Below are 19,864 nucleotides of genomic sequence, written 5' to 3' on the forward strand. Positions count from 1 at the left end.
GTTGTTATGTAATTCACGGTGTCAGTGCAGAAAAGTTTGTTTTACTATGAAAATTTTCTAACGTTCTCTTGCTTTAAAGCTCACCTTATTTATTGGTCATTAGAGTTATAAAAATTAGTTTCAGTCCAGCCAAGTATACGTAAACTAAAGATTTATACCCTAACAATAATATTTCGTCAATAGTTGAGCAGTTTTGTTTTGTGGCTGTAACATCTGCTCAAGACAGAGTACCCCCATGATGTGTCTATGTTGGATTCACGAAAGATGCAGTACAGCTGGGGAATAAGATAATTGCATCTAAATATACCACTGAACAAAGTTTATTGCGAACCGGTTCTGAAAAGCACAAAAAGCATTATTTTCACGACCTTTTATACAAAATCGTAGTTTTTAAATAAAAAAAAAGGAAATTGTCTACAATTTTCTTAAAAAAAATAAACTAAATAATAAGCACAATATTTTTGATGGAAATTTTGGAGGCTACCTCAGTTGTCCTAGACCACAGTATATTGTCCCTCTCTTTCTCTCCTCTTCGTGAGTAGAGTCTTGACTATATCACGTATAAATTGCATGCATAATTTCATTAAATTGTCATATGAAATAGAAATGTCTGAAACTGTTCCACTAAAATTCTAGTATTTCGAAATTTTCCATGGAGTTAACATGTGTATCTGATTTTACAATACTTGTATTGATTACTAGAATGCTTGATTTTCTAGAAACTTTTTCTAGAAAAATGTACAATGACATATTAGGAATGACGTATTCTATAAAACTAAACAATAAATATCTTGATTAAGCCTAACAGTTTCTAGGTTAACCCACTGACGCGTCCGCATATAAAAGTTTGAACCTGCAGTCTTCTCTCCATAATAAACCCAGTATTTCCATGTTATTAGATAGAGAAATAGTGTATTGGAAAGATATATTCTCTCAAATTTGTCCATTTGCTAAACCGCCAGTCGATTAATCCCTCCCTTCTCTCTCCCGTGAAAATGAAAGGGTGAGGTTTCGCCCTCTATATCTCGCTCCCGTGATATTTTCGGGTTGGAGTGTTCAGTAGTAACGTGCTAATAAGAATAAAACTAATTCATTTCTTTTGCCTGGAAATTATTTTATTTCTCATTTTACACACCAGATGGCAGTACCAGGATATTTTAAGGTAATTGTAGATAGTTAGTTTATTTTAAACTAGATGTCAGCACTAATCAAATACGTGTATTTGTGATATGTGAAAAAAATAGGCATTTTTATGACCGTTTTCTTGAAAATTAACCGATCGTTAAGGGGTTAAGCTCCAACAGGCCTTCGAATCTTAGCTTTCCCGGTATTACCCCACTTTACTCCATATAACACAATTCGTCTAATAGTTGCTGTCAGCTTGTACATACCAAAGTGCAGTAATGTATATTGTGAAACGAAGATAAATGCAATACTAGATAAAATAATTATAATGCTAGTGATCAAATTATCACCTATGACAACAATTCGTTGAGAATACACATTTTAATTAAATAATTATATTTTTACGTCAGATATATGTGAGAGTTTCAAAGTCATATTCAGTTCTTTATTTGCAAAACTTGCTGATATGTGTGAAAGGAAATTTATAAAAAAGATATTGTGATACAAACGAAAACAGTATCTAGCGAATTTTTGTATAACCCTCAATTTCACACACATTCGAGGTAAACAATAGTAGAATTAGTAATGTTTACCGAACGAGATGGCTTGGATAATTAAAAAGTTTTGAAAACCAAAACCCAACGAAAAAATCTAACACTTAATAAGTCAACAGGTCAGGAAATGGCCTCTCACTAATAAATTTGACAATGTTGAAAAAGAACTTTAGCGTGCCGAGTAGCTAGAATTTGGAAGTCTGTGACGTTGTTTAGACAACTATGATCTGGGGTGAATATGGTCTGTTCTGGACACCAAAGCCGAGAAAAAGGAGAAAAATGCTCGCAAAATGGATAAGCGGAACAGCTTTATGCTCATCAGTTATTTTTTTCAGGGAATTAGAGCATATGTTCTAATGAATATTTAGCAGAAAACACGAAATGACATCAGATTAGAACATATGCTTATCTCTACATTTGAGTAATTGCAATAAATTCACAGATCTTAGTTTTAACAGTTTTTTTTTTTATGTAGAAGATATAAAATCATAATTCTTTAGGAATAATGCTAAATGAACGAATAACTATTTAAGTCATTGATCATATTTAAATATCCATGAATGTAGAAAAAATAACTGTAAAGACCTTTGAAATTCAAATAAATATTCACCCCACAATGTAAAACTATCTCTATTCATAAATGCGGTAATATAGACCCTAAATTAGAAATTTTTAGGCAAAATCTTAATTTATCCATTTCTTGCAAATTTTATGATGTGAAATTCTCAAATAGTATCAATAATGTTATTATATTTTGATAAACAAATAAGAAATCAATTCAAATTCGTTAAAATAAGTATTACACACAATTTATTTAAAGTGTATTTTAAACTATTAATTTACATTAAAAAAAAAAACAATTTTTAAGCAATCTTAACAGTGTATTATTTTAAAGCAGCATTTTAATTAATTTCTATTAATACATTAAACTTTATATAAAGTGCGGTGTTTTCAAAGCAATTTATGCTTGAATTATAGATGTATGCCATGTAAAATATATTACTTCTTAAAATGAGATGGATTATTATTCCTAAGGATATAAATTATTAAAATAATGAAACTTGAGAATTCTATTGAATTTTTGTACAGTATCTGCCTAAGGGTTAAGTAAACTATATTCAACTTGATATTTGTTTTTGAAAGGAAGAAAAGCTGATATATGATATTCGTATATGAAAATATCAAAGATTTATAATATATTATAAAGGCTTTTTACCACGAAATGCTGAAGGGCATATAAAACGAAAAGAATATATTCACTGTTTCTAACTATTGTCAATAGAAATTGGAAAGATAAGAAATAGGTATTGCTTGTAATATAATCCAAACAATAAATTTATTTTTGGATATAAATTTTTAGAATGAAAATTTCCATTTTTGGCTAAAAAAAATAATAAATAAAAAAAAAACTATTATCCTTATGATATATGGCACATTTCCTTAAATTGACACATTGTAGCATCTGAATATTCAAAGAAAAATAAAATGCTGCAGATTTGACATTAAAATAAAGAAATAATGTAAAACATGTAAAAAGTAGACATACATATTTTTTCTAAAAAAAATATGTATGTCTCAGGATGTCAGATCTTAATGCATCAGGATATCGATATTATATTACTAATAACACTGTGGAAAAACTTTTTTTTTGTTATATGGTTTATTTTACAGATCTTAGATACTTACGTATCGCTACTTTCAAATATCTACTTTCAATTCCTCTCTCGAAGCTACAGATATTTTCTAAACGGCATTTTCAATCTATTTCTTGACGAAATATACCAGCTTAAAAACGTTATGTATAAGAGGAGGTCGCATAAATGCTGCGACAAATTTCTAGAAGATTTAGAACAAATCATCAGGATTAAAATTGCATACGAACCCATGCAATGAAGTGTTGTCATACGTCACTAGGAGTGCTTCCCCATTTTGAACTGTTTTTTTCTTGTGCTTTCGAACAGGACGTAATAGGGAAGAGCCTTCACCTGAGTACGACGATATTTCCGGGCGTGGGTTTGTATGCAGTTTTAATCCTGATGATTTGCTCTTAATCCGCTTGAAATTTGTCACAATAATTACGTGGCCCCCTGATATATATAATTTTTTTCAAACTTGTACATTTCAATAAAAAGTAGTTTTAAAATGTCTTTTAAAAACTCTGTAGTTTAAGGACCAAAACAAATTTGAGATTTCAAATATCTGTTTCCCAATTAGGCAAGAGCAAGTATTTGTATCAAAGTAGCAAAAAACTTATTCTCCGGTGTTTTTATCTGGATTGATAATACGGATCTGGAAATTTTGAGTTGAAAAATTGATTGCATTAGTGAGCTGATTTCATAAATGGTATCGAGTCACACTTGAAGTGTTTTACAAACAAAGATTAAATCTATGATCAAAAATGCCTATTTTAAATATTGTGGTTAAAGGTAAAGTAAGAAAATTGCTTGATAAGTCAATGGGACTACTAAGTTTGAGGTTTCATACGTAAAAAATGTACACATTTGTGTATATATACACCGAAGAGCCATTACATTATGACCTCCCTGTTAATAACATGTAGGACCACCTTTAGACCTCAAAACTACTAGCACCCGCCGTGGCATTGGTTCCACAAGGTTCTATTAGGTAGTCTGAGATATCTGGTACGAAACACTCACCAACTGGTCCTGCAATTCCCTGACATAACGAGGGAGTAGCGTGGCAGCACGAATTTGGTTTTCCAAGTAGGACCACAAATGCTCTATTGGATTAAGGCCAGGTGAATTTGGGGGCCAAGAAATGACTTGAAAGTCACTGGAATGTTCCTCGACGATTCGACCCTTATTACATGGTGTATTATCCTGCTGGTTAACACCATCCCCCGCAGGAAAAACTGTTGCCATGAATGGGTGAACCTGGTCTGCAACTATGTTCAAGTAGCTTACAGACGTCAGGGATTGTTCTATGATGATTATGGGTCCTAGTGTGCCCCATGAAAACATTGTTCCTGGGCGAGAAACCATGAAAACCAGGGCGAGCCCATTGTTATAGATGGAGGGTGGCCATAATGTAATGGCTCTTCGGTGTATATATTCCGCACCTAACGTTATTATATAGGCATATAGGGACACAGTGTCCAATGTATTGTTTTTCTCTGAAATGATTGAAACAAAATGGTTGAAACGAATACTTTAAAACATAGAGAAGTTTCTATGTATCAAAAGTACAATTTTGTACCTAGATTTATTCACACGTCGGACATAACCTTTTCGACAAATGGGACGCTGTTCCATACGGCTCCGTTTTCGTTAGTAGTGCTGACTTATAACATAAAATGCTACTCCCCTCCTTTAGTAGATTACAATACAAAGGGCGAAACTAATTTAATATTTTGAAAATCAAAATTTTCAGTTTGTGAAGAAATGGTTGTTGTCCTTTAACTATGTTGTCCTGAAATCAGCATTCCATAAAAAGCAGCTGTTAGTTTCTAAATACTTTTTAATTGGATTCTTCTGTATTCTTACTGCAGTAAATTTGTGAAAAATGTGCAATTAACAAACCTATTTTCATCTAAAATTTATGGTTAGTTACTTACGATGATTGAATGACCAAATTGTGCCATTGAATATGAATAATATGCATTAGGTGATGTAATAATTCAATTAACTGAATATGCTATTATAGATTTAGTACTATTAATATGCCGCTCTTATCACAATGTTACCTCCAAATATAGACTTATTAAACGAAGTCAAAGACTTGCTTTGACAAAATATTGTTCAAAATATTTCAATAAATTTTGAAATAGATTTTCAATAATTATGGCTGAATTTATTGAAACTTGAATCTTGTAAGTAATAATTCCTGAGAAAAACACGGAAGAAAAAGGTAAAAACGATGGATAACATACAAGATAGATACCTATCTCGAAACTTACATCTTGTTGCCCAATGACTCATTCCCTTTGTAATTAGAATTTCATTTAACAAAATTGTTTATAACAAAATTTAATTATTACTAGATAGCAAACTGAGGTTAGATTTACGCTGAGAAAAATGTGTGGTCAAAATTACCAGAACTAACGCTGTATGGGAACACCAAAAACACGGTGAAGTGCTTTGGTAATAATTTAGGTAAAATTAACAATAAAATATTGTTATTTAATGTATGTTAAAAACTAGGTAAATGTGGTAAAGTATGGTAATTTCATTATTATATCTTACAGCATAGCATAAAGGCTGTTTATTCTGTTAAATTTATTTTTAAACTTTGCATTTTTAAGATTTATGTGTGGTACTAAATGTGTGATAATAAGAACTATAATTTTGAAAACACGAACTTCTGGTAAACTGTTACCATATGAATTGTTTAAATATTTCATATTTTAGTAGTTGCTATCATTAACAGAATCTTTACCGTACACTGCGATAATTCTATTAGAATGTATTTCTCCGTAAAGAATGTACATTTAGGAAAATTAAATTTTGATGAAAATCCTATCGGCTAGAAAATAAGGACTCTATAAAATTTCATGCTTTTAAAAAAATCACAAAAACGTTGAAAATTTGATAATTCTGAGTTATTATTAATTCTATTTTTGCTGTGCTGTCTCATTTGTTTTTAAGCATATATTCTGTTTGAAATTACTTAATGCAGATGACGTAACACGTAAATTATTGTCCAAACTTCTCTCCTTCACAACTCTCTCCTTAATACTTTTCAACAAAAGAATGTAAAAAACCCTAATATTTTTTATGTAACATTCCTTGAAATAGATTATAGGTTTTGATTTTACTACTATAACATTTTAAGTGTACATTAATAATCGAGACATTTAATTATTGATTTTCGATATATTTATACAAGGTGATTTAGTAGATAAGTTTGTACGGATAGTAAGGAGTATCATAAGGAAATATTCACTTCACTGCTGCCCTTGGCTGGAAATGTCGTAGTACGCATATGGGGGTGCTTTCACTGTTCGTGAGCACTATAAAAGTCACTTGCATTTATTTAAATCATCTTCATTATGAGTCATTTTATGTTTTCGAATAATTATTATCAACAAATTGCAATCAAATCAATAGGCCTAAAATTAACTGTTTTAATTGCAGATTGGGCGACAAGCTTACTGGACTCATTAATTTGGATGTTATACCATAAAATTAACACGTAGTTAAGATAATTTAGATAAGTTAAAGCACTGGTTCAAATTTGCCCAAATATCCAGCTCATAATCGGGAATCAGCCTTACCGGCAAATTATATTTTTACCAAGTACTGAAACCCGCGGGTTACAAATCCCTGAATTGTAAGTTTAAGAATTAGACAAAATATTTTAAAACCACGCTAAAACAATTTACTTGCAGAAATCTTAGGAAAAATATTAAAGAATATCTATCAGCATTATTTTCTTTACCTTTACTTTTGTTTTTAATAAAAAACATCACTATTTTTGGGAATATCAATAAATATTTTTCTTTATAAACGCGCAAAACCAAAAATATATATATATATATATATATATATATAACTTTCGTTTACAGATCTTAAATGCACCTACTATTTTTCAAGCAATCGAAGGAATAAAACAACGACATCACAGCATCGTCAAAAAACATAACCTTTCAAAAGTTTCCACTGACCCTTCCTTCTTCAAACATATTCCGTGCAATAAACTTGATCACAAGAGCTCACGTTATAGAATATGGTGTCAAAAATTTATGTCATAAAAAATTGGATGACATCCAAGACCACCAAGCAAGAGAAGGTGTCCTGGACTCGTGATCCAGAAAGACTTTAATCCAATTGATTGTGCTGCCCGACCCTCTTTTTAAAAGTGAAAGACTTCGCGTTAAAAGGAAAGATAAACAACGTTTATAGGGATATATGTTCTTTTTTGACGTCGAAGCGTCTTTTTCCGGAAATTTGATTTTTTACACCCGCCAGACCTGCCGCTCTTGGTTTAGACGTTTATTTTTTGAGACATAGAAGACATGTATGCTCTTTAAACTCCAGATTTCCTTCAGTGTTTTTTACTGTTGCAAGATAATGCACAAAAAAGCGTACTTTAAGTGTAACAGATGGCAGCTAAGATGGCGAAAAAGAAATTTGGCGAATGAAGGGCTGTTAAAAAAAGTGCATTAGAAGCCGCGTTATATTTATTTTGGAAGGGAATAATGCTTACCTAAAAATTAAATGCTAACTCAGTAAAAGTTTGCCGGCAAAAAGTTTTTTGATGAAAACTTGGTAAGAACAGCTGTTTAAAGCTCATAGTAGTGGAATATTAAATTAAACATTTGCTTACATATAGAAATTTCATATCGCTCTAAAGTATTACAAGTTTAACTAAATCTTCTTCTTTTGCCACTTTTTTTAAGAAATAAACTCATTGATACTTTTTATACCTTGCTAACATACTGCCATAATATTTTCAAGGCCTTAAAGTATAATTAAAAATTTCAACATTTTGAACACATGTGTACTTAATTAGAGATTTTGTAATTTTTAATTACACTAATAAGCAAAATCTTTCAACTTTTCAAACTAACTTCATTAAAATTACTAATTATTATGAAATACATACCATTTGATGCTGTTACAGTTAAAGAATTACTGCTGAGATGACATTTAGTTTGCTTTGCAAAACTTATTAAAAAACAGTTTTATCCAAATTTAATTTTTTTTGTTATGTTAGCCAAGGTACTCAGCTGCTATTAAGTTACCAAATTAGCTGTGCATAAAACTTAAATGTAAATTGCTTTCCTTTTGTATATTATTCCCATTGTACGTTATTTTTATAACAAACCATTATCGTTATACATAATTCCAATACTATTTGCCCAAAAATATGTATCGTTCTATATTATTAATCAATTAGTCGAAAATACTTTTCTAGAACGAATAAACGATTAACTAGTTTTGGAATATTGTTCCTGAAAATATTCAATGCATTTCTGTTTATCTCCGAATAAACTGATTAATCATATCATATATATATATATATATATATATATATATATATATATATATATATATATATATATATATATATATATATATATATATATATATATATATATATATATATATATATATATATATGAAAAGTTTAAACCTTCTGGACAAAGGGATTTAGTAGATTCTCTACAAACAGTTTGTTTTACTTTATTTTAATAACTAGCATTGAGCAGCTGGTCCTATTCCGAAGTTACGAACATCAATGTTCAACTACAATTGATTTTGCAATTTTGATTGCATGCATACACTAAATATTCATGATCAGTTAATTAAATAATTTAAATTACTAAAACATTTGTCATAGGCAATTTTTCCTACTATATGATATGAGACTATCAAATTCCTGCAACAATAGTTGAAAATGATACAACTAACCTAATAACATTGTATTGAAAAATTTACTTCTAGCATTTAATTTAATGGAAACACAATGACGTTACTTAAAACATCACTTCTAGTTATAAAAGATGAATCACATATAATTCAGTTAAATAAATAATTTATGGTATGTAATTTAACTAAATTGTTATTATAATTATCCAAACATCAATTGAAGAGCACTATTGAAATTTAAAGGCCTTCATCCAAGTATCAGCTATTACATAACCTAAACTACGTACTGAGTAATTTATATATAACGCACGTATAACAATGTGTAGTAATTCGAGCGTCATTTTGATTTCATTAACGAACACAATGACTTCTTCATCAAATTGCTGTAGCCGTGTTCATTGACATAAGGACCAAGACATTATAGAGGTCTGTTATTATCAGAATCGTGAATGGCTTACATGTACAAGCTGTACCATTATTAGTCGGCTATACATTTATAAGGTGAACACTACAATTTGTTTATTTTTTATACAAATGTAGTTTAAATAATAAAAATACAGATATTGTTCTTAGTATTAGGTAAAATGTATGTATGTTTCTGTGATTGAAACTATTAGATTAAACAAGAAAGTAGTTTTAAAATGAATTAGAATGCATCGTTATGACGCATTTCTTTTTCATTTTAAAAATGCATAACATCAAAATGCTAGTTACTCATATTTTTAAATATTTCAGCAGTTAGAAACTATACAAATACAGTAATTGATTTTTATTTTGCCTTAATTTACTCTAAAATTGAAAAGTCAAAAATAATTAAATATTCTCAGGTCATCAGTCACTTGTAAGGTAAGGGGATGATTAAAAACAACTTGATTAATCATTGTTTCAATAAAAGGAAAAAATATGGATTTTAAATTTAAAATAGAGTTGTAGATCTGTGGAATGAAATAAAGAACAATGATCCAATTTTACGATAAAAATGCTTCACATTTTCCTAAAAATTTAAAACATATTAACATCATTTAACGTTATTGTTTTAAAGCTAAATAAAACTATTCATTAAAACAATAAAATTTAAAATTCAGACCGTAAATTATATACGTAAAACTATATAACGGAAAATGAAAGGAGGGAAGCAAATATTATCGAAAGTAACTGTCTAAATACTACTGCGAATTTTAATGTTCTTAAGTATTTTAGAAGTTTTTGGAAAAACAATAATCTGGAAATCTGCAAAATCTTGAAGAATGTAATACCATTGTCAATGAAAGCTCAAAAAAAGATATATATTCGCAAGATAACACTATATTATACGCATAAAATTCTGAAACAATAAAACAGCATTCTCAGAAGGATTGTGACATCCGCTTTATTTACCTGACTTATCTCCCAGTTCTTTTATTTTATTTTAAACGCAACGAAACAATTTTTTTAAACGTATAAAGCATGAATATTTCTGAAACGTGATTAGTATGTTATTAATTCTCTCTTTAGTATAATGCTCATAAAAGTTTAAGATTCAAAATTCGAAAAAAAGTACTGGTTCGACTATGTTAGAGGATTGAATCAAAAATATGGTTTTTTAACTGAGCAAACATCAAAACACTTTTGTATTTGATATAGGGTGGTGCCGAGCCAAATGATACTTCTCAAACTAGAATACTGCTTAGCAACTGTTTAGCATTATAGAAAATGTCAAGGAAGGGTGTCACGCTATATGGTACTTTGCAAAGACGCATTGGTGTACCGAGCATCTTGTTATCTCATTCCTTGGTCATTATGTTTGTTGCAGAATTCAAACTTTTTTCAAGGCGACACTTTAATGCTCGACACGAGGTAAGGTTCCGTGTCTTAATATCATAATGTCTTTAGACTGTTATAGAATTGAACCTTAAACATGGAGCTCCGAAAAAATTAAGCATCTTCGTTGTGTCACAATGACCTGCAAAATAGGTCCACGCGAATTAACCGAGGGTTTTAGTTTCAAAACGGTATTGTGTGAAAAAAAGATGTTTCACGTATACCACATTTAAACAAAGCTTAGAATTGTTCAATCCATACGATATAATCTCTTATGCTTAGTTTTTACGGATTAATAAAAGGAAATATGTTAAATTATCATTATTTTTTCAATGCATACCGATTAATTAATGTGCATAGAAACTGAAATTTCTTCAATTTTTTTCAAGTTTCGCGTCATTTACCAACATAATAGTCATCATATTAGATAGCGGCGTATTGAGTGAGCGTTAAGTTATCACTTCTGTAAGAATTTTTTTTTTTTTAGAAATGAATGAAGAATGCGTTTTGAGAAATGAATCAAGACGCTTTTGCAAATTTAAATTTTTTAATGTCTGTTTGATTTTAAGATTTCATCTCCAAACTTGCAATATCTAATAAATTGTGATTGTTTCGTTTCATTAAGAAGAATCTAGTTAAAATATTTTGATTCGTCAAGTATTTTTTAGTATGTCCAGACTATAGCTCTGTCGCTATTTAGATGTCTAACTGTTGCCGATACAGATTGTAAATAATTTTGAATGAATATTTCTGAGAATTTCATAAAAAATTCACATTCATCCTGGAATGTTTATTCATGCGTATTTCAGCATAAAAAGAAACATTTTACTGATGACTAGTATCATTTTCAAGTAATGCAAACATCGTTGTTTTTGACGATTTCATTAAAAATATGAATGTGTTTAAATTGTGAACTTTAATCAGAAAGAAAATTTACTGAAGCTTACAGTGTTAGCGAATGCTAGTAAATGTATTCAATAACTTGGGTACACAAGAATTTTAAGAGCAAAACAACGATAGTAACGAAAATATATAAGAGCCTTCATAACACCTAAATTAAATTTCAATAATTCTGATTAAACTGAATATTTTTCTGGCTATATTTCATGTTATACCCAATCCAGATTGCTAATGGAAACGAGAATAACGTTATTTTTGTTTCTAGAGAATCCTCGATCATTGCATTCATTTTTAATATCGATTAATCAACATTAATATTACTATTTTTTTTTAATTTAATATATTATGCATCAAAAAGTTTCCTAAGATTGAGAAATGTGTCAAATTTTAAACGGAAGACTCAAAAAAGAAAGTATTCTGCTTTAAAATGCGATAGTAGAATAGTTTCTACTATCTCTTATAACAAGACAAGACTCTATGCATTGAAAGCAATTGTATTGCACGAATTCATGAGAATTATAATAAATTGCTATTCTATAAACAATTCTGTAGTTAGAGGTTGTAGAGATACATGATTTTTTAACAAGAATTATATTTTTTCCTTTAGTGTTCTGGTTTCTTTAGAAAAATTGTCACGTTTGCTATTTGTTTCATTTGAGAGTTTGTATTTTTCTTGAAAAATGCACCCGAAGAATTATTAGCGCTACGATACTTTTCTCTGACGGATATTTTCTGGGGTCCCAGCTGTGGGACATTCAAAACTTTGACCATTAATTATCTTCTGTGATAATTGATAAGCCACTGTAGTAAAAAGCAAAAGACATAAAAAAAGTGGGGTGTCGTGTGATTTTTAAGCACATCAAACGACTAGTATGCTTTTAAATATTAATGACATTTCAACTTCGTTCTTTATTTTAATATATAAGATAAGAAACTATAGCATGTATATTGTACAATTTTAAGTGGTAACAAAAAACTGAAGAATAATATTTAATTTCGTCCGCACTTATAAATTTCAAATTTGATGCGTGACCGGAAAGTATGAACAGATTTTATAATTTTCTTTATAAACATCTTTTTTTCTCCGCGATGCATCTTTTCTACTCTACGGAATTTTGAAATAAACTATACCAGTTATTCAGCTCATTCTGATGCAAATTAGTTGAAGGGGTTGAAAGCGGAATTAAAAGAGAATTGAAAAAGTTACGAAAGTTCGAAAAGTGTTAACAGGAAAGCATCAATTCGAAATAAAGTTATCTTTTGTCACCATTACACTGCAAAAAATAGCTACTCAAATATCACGAAACTGTCCGCGTTTTTGACGAAACTGTTTCGTGATATATGCTCCAAACAAAAATTTCGTCTAAGTGACGATTTCGTCAAAATTAAAAATCATTTTCGTCATCAATATAATTCGTCAGCAAATTTTTCGTCCTAATCTATCCAATTTTTCGAATAAACAATTTTACATGGGCAACATGTATCTGTAAGAGCACAAGGAGAAATAGAACAGCGAAATAAATTACACCTTTGCTCAAAGCGGAATTTGAACCAGGGTTCTACTTGCTACAAAGCCAACTTCTCGACCACTATACATGTTTTCACTTTATCCTCGAATGTCTAGTCTTTATTTTAGTTTTGTCATTCTAGTTAAGAATCTCCCACAATGCACTACAGTTAAGTTCCAAGTTGAAGAAACATTTTCGTCATAAATTTGAGAATTCGCATTTCGTCACAATTCAAGTGATTTCGGGACGAAATGATTCTCAAAATTAACGAAATAGTGCTCAAGGATTGACGAATCGTCAAAAAGAAGCGTTTTATTTCTGAGAGTGTATCAATGAAAAGCTTTTGATTTTTGATAATTAAATGTCATGTTTGAGTGTGCTTATAGTATAAGTTTTCAATTTTTCTATACCATAATGTGTGGCCATTTAAAAAAAAGAAGAACAGCCAGTTCTGCTGCATCCTACATGTCATTATTATTTTGTGATCAAAATATCGTATAATTTTATTTAACCTATTTAACTTATTTATTTAACCAAAAATCTTGATTTATTTGAAAAATAACAAAATATCGAATCTGTGATATTAATAATAAATATCTCAATTCTTTCTTAAATATTGATGTTAATTAGAGAATATACCTGAAAAATATCAGTTTTTATAAATATGTTATTAAAATGGATTTTATCTTCAAGGCCCCAATCTCAAACAACAACTCACAACTTTATTTTTACAAGAGTTAATGATCCTAGCATAATCATAATTTATTAAGCAATGTAAGTTTATTTCAAACCAAAAAAATTTAAATTAATTAAATAATTAAACTTAAATTAAATTTAAATTAATTGAAAATTTGAAAAAAAATTATACAGTAATAAATACCGGTAGTCAGGGTGACACTATTTTTTACCGTAAAAGATATTTTTATCGTGAAATTATAGGCATTAAAAATTGGATGTACAGTAATTTTTACAGTTAAATTTCCTGTAAAATCACTGAATTTAAATAAATTTTACGGTAAAAATGGATTTTACAGATTTAATGAAATGATGCATCCAGAGTGTACTTCTTTTACCGTAATTTGATCTGGAACATTTAAGCGTGCGCAAATGTTAATATATTTATTACACTGCATGGTTATATTTAATGTCTTAATGATTTTAGAACATATTTATGAATGGAAAGAGAACAAACCTGTGCATGTCTATGTGGAATGTCATATTCATGCCCTTTTCCATCATGCCTTCGTAACGTGTTACAGTGTGAAGTGTTGGGAGATTCGCTGTAAGTTGATAACTGCGTTGTGGCATATGGGGTTGGATAATATAAAGGCTCTCTTTGGCTATCGTCTGATGGATCACTTCGTTTTACTTTACCATATGAACTCATTGAAAGATTTTCACCTTTTCCACCTGAGCTTGCTGAATCTACACAAAAAATATGTTGAGTTAGAATGTTGCAGGTTCATTTTGCAACTACATGCTTACACTGTAAAACATGTGATGTAATATTTTATGTTGAGCAATCTTACAAGTTGTTTACAGAAACAATTTTTTTCTTCAAGTCAACACAAAATCGTGTTAACCTAATGCAATTTAAAGGGTGTAAGTTCTAAAACCGCAAATGCAAAAAGTTTGCATAAAGATCTTTAACTATTACAACATAAGTTAAATATTTCAACTTCCGTGAACTCCAATGATGGCGCATGTTGGTTTCGTCTGCAATTGTTCACAAACGAGTTGTTTGCTGCTGTCTTCAATGTTGCTTTTAATCTGCAAAAGTTAAAGATCGCCGTTGAAATTAGGATGTACTTTTTTAGTTATGTAATAAGAGTATTTACATCAGCATTTTCAAGTCCCTGTAATCTATATTATTTAATTTTTTAATGTATAATTTCCGTCCGTCACTATATGTTAAGTCAAGTTCAAATTCGTCTTTATATTTTCTTTGATATGCGTATTTTGATTTACATGTTCATTTTATTTAAAGAATTAATGTATATATACAACCTATATTACTGATTCTTATTTTATATTGTCTCGATTATACTGATACTGGCTCTAATTTTATACTGTTTATTAATTTTTATGTTTGTATATATATTACAGTAATACATTTTAACGTTACCAAGGAAAAAAACACGGTTGGTGGCAGAAAGAAGCTTCTTTCCTCCAAGTAGTATAAAAAATATTCCAGAATAAATATAAAATTATAAAAGAATTTTTCAGGTATTTCATAGCACCAGAAACTATGCTTGGGAGTGTAGTGGGGCACCGGGTTCTGTGTAGTGGAACACCGATTCGGTATCATTTTTCATCGGTATCAGTTGCCATCATTTTTCGTGTAACAGAAACTCCAACCATTTACCCATTTTTTTACTATGTATATTCTGTTTCATATCGATACAATTTATTTCTATCATAAACTTCTATTCAATAGAATAATAATTTAATTGAGAAATTCAAAACAGCCATACTAATGGAATATTTTTTTTTATTCCTTATTCTATTTTTTTTACTCCTTATTTTATTTCTTTACCCCTTATTTAATTTTTTTACTCCTTATTTTATTTTATTTTTATTTAATACATCTGAAACAAAAATTATTTCACTATATTCACTATTCTTGATGTGTGACACGGCACTGTAATTAACTTCACATCAATTGACATTCTAACTTACGCAGAGAAACTTAGCTTAAATTTAACACGTCATTTTGCTTATAAAATATCAGATGACGCAGACATCATAGGTCACATGCCTGGATATCAGTGATCTTTTTCTTGAAGTGCAAGTACCCAATTCTGGTAAAAAAAAAACATGCTGTTTCTAAGCTATTCATTTAGTAATTTTTCTTTTAATATGGTAACGGTTTCGAGAAATTTTAGTTCTCAAAATTCTAGATCTCATTACCGCACATAGAGTAAAAAGTACGAAACCGAAAAGCAACTGCAACTAAATAAATTGTTTTTATGCAAAAATATAATACATCGTGGAAAATTAACAAATTTTACTACATTTACCAATATTTATCACTTATTATAAATCCATATTTTACTGTTAATTTTACCAAATTCATTACCAAAAACGATTCGGTAAAAACTTCCAAACTATTTGGTATTCCAATAAAGCCAGAAATACAGTAAATCATGCAATATTCTAGTAGCTTTAACAATACTTTATTTCCTCAGTGTAGTCCCTGAATGAAATTCATTCATTTCTATCTTACAAGAACGTCTTTTTATTATATTAGAATTGATTCTTATTGTATAAAATGTGTAATTTATTAATTTTCAATGTGCACTATTAACAATTCCACAAAATGTATATACTTGATAAATATAATTTAAAATAAATAAATAAATTGATATTGTGTGTACAAAATAAAAATTTATGCATCTCATAATATGTTCGATTTAACTACATTTTCTTAAATCCTCTTTACTGGGTTAACCTAAGCAATCTGTGCCTCAAATCATAATGCATGAAAGCAACTCCCTCTAAACATCTGTTTCTTACATCTTAGATCCATGTCATAAATTCGACCGTTCTGCCTTAATGGGAAATAGATACATGTAACATCTCTTTATCACGTACATGGAGGGAGAAAACAACACCATAGGAACATGTGTCTTGCATGGCATCTTTCAGAATAGTGGGATAGAGTATTTATTCTTTATGTATATAACAAGAAAAATACACATAAAAAAAGGAAATTTAGGAAGAGCTTATTGGATATGCATAAAGGCGTATTTTCAGAATGCTTCTTGTTGCTTAAGTTTTCTATAGAAGGGCAATAAAAAAGTAAATCTAATAAATACACTGTTAGGCCTAACAACAAAAAACAGGTTATGTAAAATAGTTTTAGTCAATAATCGGTAAATGTTGAAGTCATCCTTGTAAAAATTGGTACATGATAATAAAATAAATATCAGGAAAGTGTAAGATTTTTAAGTAAGAAAACACAACTAAGACAAACTAAAGATAAACTGAAATATTTTATAATTTTCAAAGGGATAGATACGTAAAGTATCAATTTACCTTTTTTTCAAAGATTAATTGAAAACATTTACAAATTCACCTATTCTAGAGCTTCAAATGTATAGATTATAATATGAAGTATTTAATTGTATTTTAAATTTAGCTTATAAATATAAGGTATTCATATCAATATTAATTTTAAACATATTTTAATTTAAACAGTAACTGAACAATTTGAAATTTCATCGAAAAGTAGAAAAAATTTGTTAAAAAAAATATATAATAATAATTAAAACTCAATATTAAGTTAGTTCAGTTCGCACCATAAGAGGGCGCAATAATTGGAAATTATAAAGAACAAATGCAAATGTATTAAATCCTTAAACGCAAGAAGACTTTTTATGATCCGGTTTAGGAAAGATTAGAAATATATCATAAGTTAGTAAAAATCCAGGAACTCAATTCATCAAAAACTCAATAATAAAGAGACAATTATGGTAAGTGTTCAAATTTTCCTATAATGCTGTGACAAAATTTCAGAATGCAATTTTTTAAAACAAATACATAATCCTAGTTAAAAAAGGTATTTCGAAACAATGGTGTACAAACCTTTAAAAAAAGAAATTGCGCAATGTTTTGCTAATAAAAATTCTTTCCTCATTCAGTAAGTTTTTGACATAAATCTTGTAGTATTTTTGACTTTATTCTCTACCGCGTTCCGTGTTCTCAACGGTAGGGGCAGTATTTGCAAAGGTTATTTCAACTTCCGGTGGAAGATTTGATTGTATTGATTTCTATTTGTTTTATATTAATTTACATCATCTTTTGACTGATTTATTAACATAATTAATTCTTTTTGATGGCGTAAAATTCATTTTCAAATGGCATCCGTTGTTCTGCTTTTGAGGTGCACTATGTGCCGAAGCACTTATTTGTTATCTGAAACTAAGATGTTTAAATTCCTTGATGACCCATCATGCCAAATTCAATAGAGCAATGCATTAAACAGGAAAGACTGGACTCCGTCATATCACAAATACGATGTAAACACTTCTTAGTAGGTATGTATACATTTAAAAATACATTACCAATCAATATACAATTCGTAGAAGGCATGTATACATTTGAAAATACATTAATTATCTCATTTTTACGTAAATGCAACAACATGAAACAAAAATAAAATTGAGATCAACTGAGCAATCCGAGTACAAAAAAAAAAAATGGTTGGAAAAAGAAATGTTTACGTCTTGTAAAATTCCCAGTAAAGTTTTTTTTTCTTAAGATAGAGAAGGAGCAGAAATTGAGTAAACTATAAAATTTTTAAACATTGTCTTCCTAATATACTATTTTGTGTGATTGATTGAAAAAGCTGTGAGAAACGATTCTGCTAACTTGAAAATTAAGTATTAAAAATTTACATTATTTTGAAGACCGCTGGTGTTTAAGCATTTTTTTCCACGTTCTACAAAGCGTCAAGTGTTCAAAATAATTTGCGTTAAGCTTAAGAAGGACTGTTTTCACGAAATTCTCAATAATTACTTAATTAATGTATATATTATAATATACAGCTCTTTAGAACATTATTTAATCCTTTAATAAAGCAACGTATTTGTTATAAGTTTTTTGATGATTTCTGTTTAGCGGAGATATTAAAAAAAATCATAATAAAGGAATAGATTATTAACAATAAAATAAATAAAACTTAAAAGTTTTTAAATTATATGCGATACGAAAGTAGAATAATTTCTTTCAAGTAAAAATAAGTAAGAAATAAAAATATAAATTCTTTGCAATATAATTAATAATGTCAGTAAAATTCATCTTATGTACGGTACAAAAGCTGAAATATTTAAATAAAAAAATAAGAGTAGATAAAAAAAAAAATAATTCAACTTAAAAAAAAAAATCCTCCTTGGCAAATAAAAGGAAATAATTATACTTGGAAATTACTCGGTGGTTTTATATTTCGTTATTTACTTAAAACCGAAAATACCAAGACCATTGATTTGAGGAAAAAAAACTATTCAAAAGTGACAAAATAAACATAAAAGAACTTACGGTGCTTTTATTTCGAAATAAATACAATCTTTCTGGTATTACCTATTTTGCGCTAGAATTTAATGAACTCTGTTTCGAAACATTTCTAATAAGACCAAAATATAAAATCTACATAAAACATTCTAACTTAAAGTCATTACTTTGCAATTGGTGTACTTAAGCTAACATTATAAAAAAATAAAGAATAAAGCTGGAAACTTTTCTGGCGATTGCTGTGTAATAGGTTTTTTTTATCTTTTAATTAAGGAGAAAGTTTTTTTTTAAAAATAAAATAGAAAAAATGAACGTAACATTCATAGAAAATGACGGTAAATCTTTAAATGACTCGTTTAAAAAAAAGCGAAAAAATATGATTGTTTCCCCAAGATTTGGTAGTCATTTTTTTTTCATTCTTTCATTTGTTCCTTACAAAAGTCAATTCTAGAACAGGGAAAAGAAATTAAAAAGCAAAAAAGAAAACTTACATCTGTGTTATTCTTTCTCCAATTTTATGTCGATAAAAAGAGAGGGAAAAAAAAAAGAAATTAAGTTCAGCATTGATCAAGTGTCAACTAGACCGCCGACTGAAAGTTTCTCCTTTTTTTCTTTTAACGTCCCGAATCAATGA

The 19,864-nt window shown here is 29.0% G+C and overlaps 1 protein-coding gene across 1 annotated transcript in view; it reads right to left on the bottom strand.

Moving 5' to 3' along the window:
• Window positions 1–19,864, bottom strand: part of LOC107441526 (cell adhesion molecule Dscam1) — a 417,585-nt gene that overhangs the window by 41,762 nt on the left and 355,959 nt on the right. Inside the window, 1 exon segment of the mRNA XM_087153704.1 lies at window positions 14,411–14,643. Coding sequence (XP_087009830.1) covers window positions 14,411–14,643 — 233 coding nt within the window.

This window comes from Parasteatoda tepidariorum, chromosome 10 (genome assembly GCF_982258835.1).
Source record: "Parasteatoda tepidariorum strain Cologne lab strain chromosome 10, Ptep-v5.0, whole genome shotgun sequence".
NCBI lineage: Eukaryota > Metazoa > Arthropoda > Arachnida > Araneae > Theridiidae > Parasteatoda > Parasteatoda tepidariorum.